Source organism: Gavialis gangeticus, unplaced genomic scaffold, assembly GCF_001723915.1.
Source record: "Gavialis gangeticus isolate Ggan-Ray unplaced genomic scaffold, GavGan_comp1, whole genome shotgun sequence".
NCBI lineage: Eukaryota > Metazoa > Chordata > Crocodylia > Gavialidae > Gavialis > Gavialis gangeticus.
Genome location: NW_017729024.1, coordinates 145,694,021 through 145,701,241, shown reverse-complemented (window position 1 = coordinate 145,701,241; position 7,221 = coordinate 145,694,021). Strand labels below are relative to the sequence as shown.

General features: G+C 53.5%; 1 protein-coding gene across 1 annotated transcript in view; it reads right to left on the bottom strand.

Moving 5' to 3' along the window:
• Positions 1–1,285: 1,285 nt before the first annotated feature.
• Positions 1,286–7,221, bottom strand: part of MCIDAS (multiciliate differentiation and DNA synthesis associated cell cycle protein) — a 7,820-nt gene continuing 1,884 nt past the window's right edge. The window contains exons 2-5 of the mRNA XM_019518260.1: positions 4,570–4,655; positions 4,104–4,318; positions 3,803–3,913; positions 1,286–2,383 (exon numbers count right to left, since the gene is read on the bottom strand). Coding sequence (XP_019373805.1) covers positions 1,952–2,383; positions 3,803–3,913; positions 4,104–4,318; positions 4,570–4,655 — 844 coding nt within the window. The 3' untranslated portion in view covers positions 1,286–1,951. The remainder of the gene's footprint in view (positions 2,384–3,802; positions 3,914–4,103; positions 4,319–4,569; positions 4,656–7,221) is intronic.

The window sequence follows — 7,221 nt, the reverse complement described above, 5'->3', positions numbered from 1 at the left end:
CTGCTACTGCTGCTTTAACAGCACAGGCTGGGCTGCTGCTGCTGAGGAACAGGTATCACTACTGGGGTTTCTCATGGTGCTCTACTTGCTCCCCTTCACCCCCAGGAGCATGGTTGACCCTCCCATGACAATGCTCCCTGGAGGAAAGCGCCATCATTCCACCCCTTTCCAGCGCTGATATACCTCTGAGCATGGAATTGACCCTACCTGGTTCCTTACGGCTGGCCTGTGCATGGCTTGGAAAGACTCATAGAAGGAAGGGACCCTACTGCTGCCCCTCTCGCCCCTCCCTTGTTATGCTAGTGTATGGCAATCAGTCTGACCCTAAGCAGAGGAGCAAGACCCTCTAGCCAAGAACCTCTGGAGTTCATTGTGCCAAAATGGTTAAAAATAATTAAATGAATTGGTTAAATTCAGAATGTTAACAAGTCTTAAAAGATCCAATCATCTCACAATAAATTCAATATGTTTTTAGCACATTTGGGCTAGTTTGGTAAAACCTTGTTAACAGGCTAAGTGCTAAAGAAAGGAATTAGGTACTTAAAACTATATTGATTTCTTAAGATGTTTTAAAATACAGCAAGCTAATAGTTTGAAGAGTCAATTATACTGCTGTTATGATTTACCAAGGGTGGTTTTTTTGTATTTTCCTTTTTATGTTTAAAATATTAAAAAAATAATAGTAATAAAATAAAATATATGTACCAACAAAATGATTCACTTGTTTTTTTATTTATGCAATATATATGCTACTCTTCCAAAGTTGTTGTATTTCAGAAAATCTTGTGAGGATGATGGGAGACTTTGATGCAGCTTGCTGCATTTTTATCAAACTATGCCCTGCTGATTTATGGTGTCAGTGACGGTTAAACACATTACAGACAAGTGTAGCAGATTCTGCACCTGTTGCCTATTGCAGGGCCCGGGCTGTTAGCCTAGATGGCAAGGGACTTCCATTAAGAAGGGCAAAACATAATTGCGCTCCACTAGATGGTTCAGAACCTCTCATAGTAAAAGGTTATTCAGAAACTGCAGTGCTCAAAAAGTGATTAAGCAAGGAGTAATTCACACATGAGTAATTACTCACACGAGTAATTTGCTAGGAACCCAAGGACTATACATGATTTGTATTAAATGCAAATGGCTTGTGCTCTTTTATACCACATCCTTGGCCCATTATAGCCACAGCTCCTTAAATGCTGACGCTGCAACACTTCAGCAAGCAGTCTTTGATGGAGACTGGGATAGTGCGCTGTTCATAGGCAACAGAATTCTCTATGGTTTCTTACCACTACCTTATTTACTTATTGATGTGCTGGTGATGCACATGACTGCACAGCCAGATTATACTGAAAAACCTTAACTGAGAATGTTGTGACTTTCAAGTTACCTGTCAATTCTAAATGCATGCTTTTTGATTAGGTATGTGCAATAGAAGTATATCCATTTAAAAACTTTGAATGCCCATTTCTTTATTTCTCTTTACTTGAGAAAATAGTACTGAGTGCATACAAGCACATGTTTTTTTTCTAATGTTCTCTGCTTTAGCAGAACAAGTCTTACAGTAAGAAAGACTCTTTTGTGCAAAGCAGTCAGTGTACCTACCTGATACAAAACAATGTTTATGTGAAACTATTAAAAATCCTTGTCAATTTTAGGTGATCAGACAGGATGTAAAAATAAATATAGTTGTACACACAACTGTGACTTAAATATGACTTTATAAGCTTGGAACACACAATCACAGCCCAGCTTTATTTGGAGAAAAAAAAAAAAAAGCATCCAGATTTTTCCTCAGCAGCTTCCAAAGAAACCCTTCAACTCACCCTCACCACAAGCAGCACTGGGAGAGGAAACCCCATGGCCTGGCTGGGCCCAGCCAATGTAAGTGCAGGCAGTGCAAAGCCTTCAGTGGGGCTTGGCCAGTGTAGTTAGCTGATCCTTTCCTAGTTCAGCTGGGAACCCATCTGAACTTGTAGCCCCCAGTTGCTGTCCTGATCGTGAAAGCATTGCCCTGAGGGAATGCCAGTGTCCGGATCGTGCCATGCTCCTTGATGGAGGTCCTGAAAGCTAAGCCTTCTTCCAGCTCACTGTCACCCAGCTCCACAGAGCTCTGGCTGAAACATGTCTCCAGTCCATTGAAGGCTCCATGCAGAGGGATGGCCTGGCGCTCCTCAGCTTGAAGCCGCAGGCGCTTCATGTCCTTGCTCTCATCAAGCGTCTGCAGAGCGGCATGGCACTTGTCTGAGATCTCCCGCAGGATCTCATCTACCCCCTCACAGCCCTCCTGGCCAGCGGCAAACAGGTCCTCCAGGCCCCTCTTCACTGTTCCCTTACAGTGGGAAGCATCTGGTGCTTCCTGGGCCTGCTGGACCATCAGTCTCTGGGAGAGGAACCAAACACACTGATTTCAGTGCCTGCCATGCACTTCCCCTTCCCCCCATTGGACCGTAGCAATCCAGGGGCAGGTAGTTCCTGCTCCCCCAAGGCCTAGAGCATCCCCTGGGCTAAGTGCAGACAGTCGAAAAGCCCAAGGCTGAATCAATTAAATCTTTGCAGGTTAGTCTAAACTGCAGAGAATGAACAGATATTCACTTTTGATTCCAGAAGTACAGCCACATGCCTGCAGTAGCTCACGCCAGAACATGCCTTCCTGCTCAGGTAGTACAGACAGCTTGGGCCAAGGTTACCCCACCCCCCCGCTAAAGGAGGTTTGCAAAGGAGGTGCAAAGTAGGGGTGTGCAAAGCAGGCCCTATTCAGTTCAGATTTGGCCCAAATCAGGGATAGTGATTTGACTAATTGATTCAGATCACTGTCCCTGATTCAATTAATTCGAATCCAAATCTGAAGATTCGATGCTGATGTGGAGAATCAGCAATTCGGACATAGACACAGCTTTAAAAGTTTTTTCTACATACCTTGAGATAGCAGGCGCTGTGATGCTGGGGAGCATGGAGCGTCCCACAGGAGCGTGGGGGGACCCTCCACATGCTTGGCAGCGAACCCAGAAGTGGACCAGAAGTCCTTCCGGTCCACTTCCAGGTCTGCCAGGGAGTGTGCTGGGCCCCACCCCTCCACTCTCTCCCAGCTTGGCCATGTGCCTCCCCCCAGACCCCATGTGCCTCCCCCCAGACCCAGGAGGTACCGGTCACCGAGCCAGGTGGCCATGAGGGGGGCCCCCAGTATGCTCTCCAGGTCTGCTGCTGAGCACACTGGGGACCCCCCCAGTGCTTCTATGGGATGCTCCATGTGCCGCAGCATCACAGCATTCATGAGCCCCTACTACCTAGAGGTATATAGAAAAAACATTTAAAGCTGTCTCTATGTCCAAATCACCGAATCTCTCCAAATCAATTTGGAGGGTTCCAATTCAATTCAGAGAAATTAAAGGGTCCTCTGATTCGATTTGGATCCAGAGATTCAGCCATCGAATCAGGCCAAATCTCCGCCAAATCGAATCAGGGACTGAAGCTTCACACAGCCCTAGTGCAAAGCATCCTGGGATGCTGGGTGACTGAGTTAACTTGAATCTGGAGGGGATCTGGGATGGACATGCAATAAACTGATTTAACCTAAATCAGTTAAGTCTGATTCTACATCCATCCAGGTTTATCTTAAACAAGTTTCAGCCACTTTGAAAGCAGTTTATGTGCACTGAACTTCTGTGGTGTTACAGATTTGAACCAGTTTTCGATCACTTATAACAGCTGAGGTGTAATTTCCATCCCTAGCTCTGGTGTCCTTGCTTTGATGCCCTGAGGACAATAAGGAGACTGGGGAGGGGGGTGGGGGAGCACTTACATTAAGCACTGAGGCCAGCTGCTTGGCCTGGCTGGCCAACTCCTTCAGCTGCACGTTCTTCTCCTTCAGGGATGTGATCTCCTCTTGCTTCTGGGATAAGGTGACGTGGAGCTGTCAGAGGAGAAGCAAGTCAAGCATCACTACCTGGGTACTGGCATGTGACTGCGCCATCCCACTGGTGAGCAGTGCCAGCCCCACACAGCCAGCACACACTGAACAGAGGAGGGGGTTTGGATTGGCTGGCAAGAAGCAGGGCATCCTCTGGGTGACTCAGACACCCCTGCTGGGTCTCTCCCCCTACCTGGTTGTTTTCCACCAGCGCATCTCCCAGCGCTCTCTGGTTGTGGTCTGCCACCTCCTTCCAGTACTGCTCAGCCGGGGCAGCACCTGATAGGCTGGGCTGCGGGATGGGGGTACCTGGCACAGTCTGAAGGCAGGGGTTGAAGGCAGATCCATCACTCAGTGGGAAGCTGAACCCAGCAGCATCCAGTGGAGGTGGCATCAGGTCAGTAGGATCTGCGGGAAGCCGTAAGGGTTACACAGCTGCACCCGGGCACCCACCACTCCAGAGCCTCTGGCATCAGTGCTGGGGCCCAATGTAACATGGACCCATGGTCCCCATTTGGGGGATGGGGATTTAGAGCGGCCCCTGCAAGTCCCTCCAGGCTCCCCTCCACAAGGGCAGGAAATCATTGCTGTGGCCAAAGGAAGCCCCAAGCTGCAGAGACAGTGCCTGTCCCGGGTGCGTGGAGGGGGGAAGTACTTGCCAGGAAGGAAAGTGCTGACGGCATCTCTGAACTCCTGGAAGTCGAAGCTGAGCTCGGGCTGCAAACAGGGAGCCTGAAATGAGATCCTGCCTCAAGCACTGGCCGTGGCTCCCAGGCACTCCCACCTGGCCTCGGCCCCCACCTGCCCGCCTGGGTGGCACCAGGAGGCAGCAGGTGCATATGGCCATGCTGCCGTTGAGTCACCCCCCAGCTGGGCTCCCCATGGGTGGCTCCAGAAGCCAACTACCCACCCACCCCTGCCAGGTGTCCTGTGGCACCACAGCACCCCTGTGCACCTGGCCTTGGCCACGAGTGGAGCTGGCCCCCCATCCCCGGTGCTGTGGAAAGCAAGACGAGGGCCAAATGCCGTGCTGAGCCCTGGGGAAGCTGCAGCAGCCCGAGGCACTGCACTCTTCCAACCTAACCCATGTGATCCCTCCTCCCACTTCGTTTCTTGTCCCCTGCAAGGTGCAGGGCAAGAGTTCCCTGCCCCTTCTCTTTATTGCATGTTTTACTGCAGCAGGGACAAGTGTCCCTGGAATAGTTTCACTCAGGCATAGACAGTAAGGGAAGAAGAATGGAGACTGGCTGAGCAGGCAGCATGAGAAATCCTGCCCATTTTACAGATGAGGAAACTGAAGGCATCATGAGATCTGGGAGCAGCAAGACAGAACTCCCTTTGCGCAGTTCTGTCTGCATAGGTTCAGCCCTCTCCTCCCTGAGGATGCATGGCCTACAGCAGTCCTTTCCTTCACCCTGCACCCAAAGGCAGCTTCTTCTGAAGCTCTACCCCCTTTGGAGTGGCCCCTTGTCAATCCCTTGCTACGGTGACAGGCCCGTGCTGCCTGCCTTCCTTGCAAGCCTGCTCAGAAAGACACTGAGGAAATGAAGACTCCAGCAGATCTTTTGTTATGGCATGGGTGCTGCAAGCAGTGTTGAGACTTTAAATTGGGATTTCCAGTTCCATTTGATTGGTACCTATAGCCGGGTCCAGGTTTGATTCTTATCTCTGCCACTAGGGTGCTTGGTGACCTTGGGCAAATCACTTCACCTCTGTCTGCCTCAATGTGCCCCTCTGTAAAATGGCAATAATGGTGCTGGCCTCCTATGGAAAGCACTGTAAAGAGCTGGGTATTATTTTAGTGCAACAGCAACCAGAAGCCCCACTGTAGGTCTAGTCCCCATGGCCCTAGGAGCAGTACAGACATATATCAAGAGAATCCCTGCCCCCTCACAGACAAGGAGCTTAGAGTGGCAGTGATGGCACTGGCTGGCTGGATTTGAGTGAATTAAAGAAAAAAATTCTAAGATGTGGAGATCCTACCAGGAACAGGGGTTCCCACTAGTCCCTTTCTCCAGTCCTTATAATAGATAGCTTCCAGAGTGCTACATGCACTGACCCTCACACAGTCTCATCCCTGGGGCAGACTGGCAGCCTCCCCTCCAGGAGTTGCCTGTTAGAAATCAAGCCCTTTCCTTTGCTGCTCAAGTCTGCCTTATCCTTACTGTGTCAGATCCAGACAGCAGCAGGAGTCCCCCTATTGACTACAGTGGGCTTCAGATCAGGCTCTGCACCCAGAGCAGGATGCGTATGAGAGCAAGCAGCAGCAGCAGCTCCCACCATGGTTGTTACAGCACCTCAGGTGCGGCAGTGGTTGTGGTGGCCGCCAGACTGACTTGACTTGAGTGGAGCTCGTACCACCCCCCCAGGCCGGGAGCCCCTTTCAGCATCTCTGATGCTTTCAGTGCCTGCTGCCAGCACGTCTGACAACCTCGATCACACGCTGCTCCTGGTGCCTCTAAACAAGCCAACGCCGGGGGGGGGGGGGGGGGGCCCCCCCCCCCCCCCCCCGGGGGTTTTTTTTGGGGCCCGGGGGGGGGGGGGGGGGGCCCCCCCCCCCCCCCCCCGGGGGTTTTTTTTGGGGCCCGGGGGGGGGGGGGGGGGGCCCCCCCCCCCCCCCCCCGGGGGTTTTTTTTGGGGCCCGGGGGGGGGGGGGGGGGGCCCCCCCCCCCCCCCCCCGGGGGTTTTTTTTGGGGCCCGGGGGGGGGGGGGGGGGGCCCCCCCCCCCCCCCCCCGGGGGTTTTTTTTGGGGCCCGGGGGGGGGGGGGGGGGGCCCCCCCCCCCCCCCCCCGGGGGTTTTTTTTGGGGCCCGGGGGGGGGGGGGGGGGGCCCCCCCCCCCCCCCCCCGGGGGTTTTTTTTGGGGCCCGGGGGGGGGGGGGGGGGGCAGTCCCCCACCCACAGCCCCGCATCGCATCAAGAGCCGGGGCCACGAGCAGCTGTTCCGAGCTGGAGCCGTCACGAAGCTGGTCCTGACTCGGGATTTCATAAAGCCGACAAACGCCACTCGATCCCCGGCGGCTTTTCCGCACCACGGCTCGGCCAGAGGCTGCGGCTCAGGGCAGGACTGACCTGCCCCGGTCCTTTCCCCCAGACGCGCCGAGTGCGAACGAAGCCTTGCCCTTTGCGGAGCAGCAGCCGGGGGCGGCGGCTCCGCTGGATGCCCGGTGGAGACCCCGCAACAGCGCCCCGCAGCTGGCTCGCGAGACTTGCTGGAAGCTACAAACAAAGGGCACCGGGCGCGCGCAGGGGCCGGGCAGTGCCACCTGCCCCTGGCACCCGGCCGCCGGCAGGAGCCGCCCAGCTGGCCCCG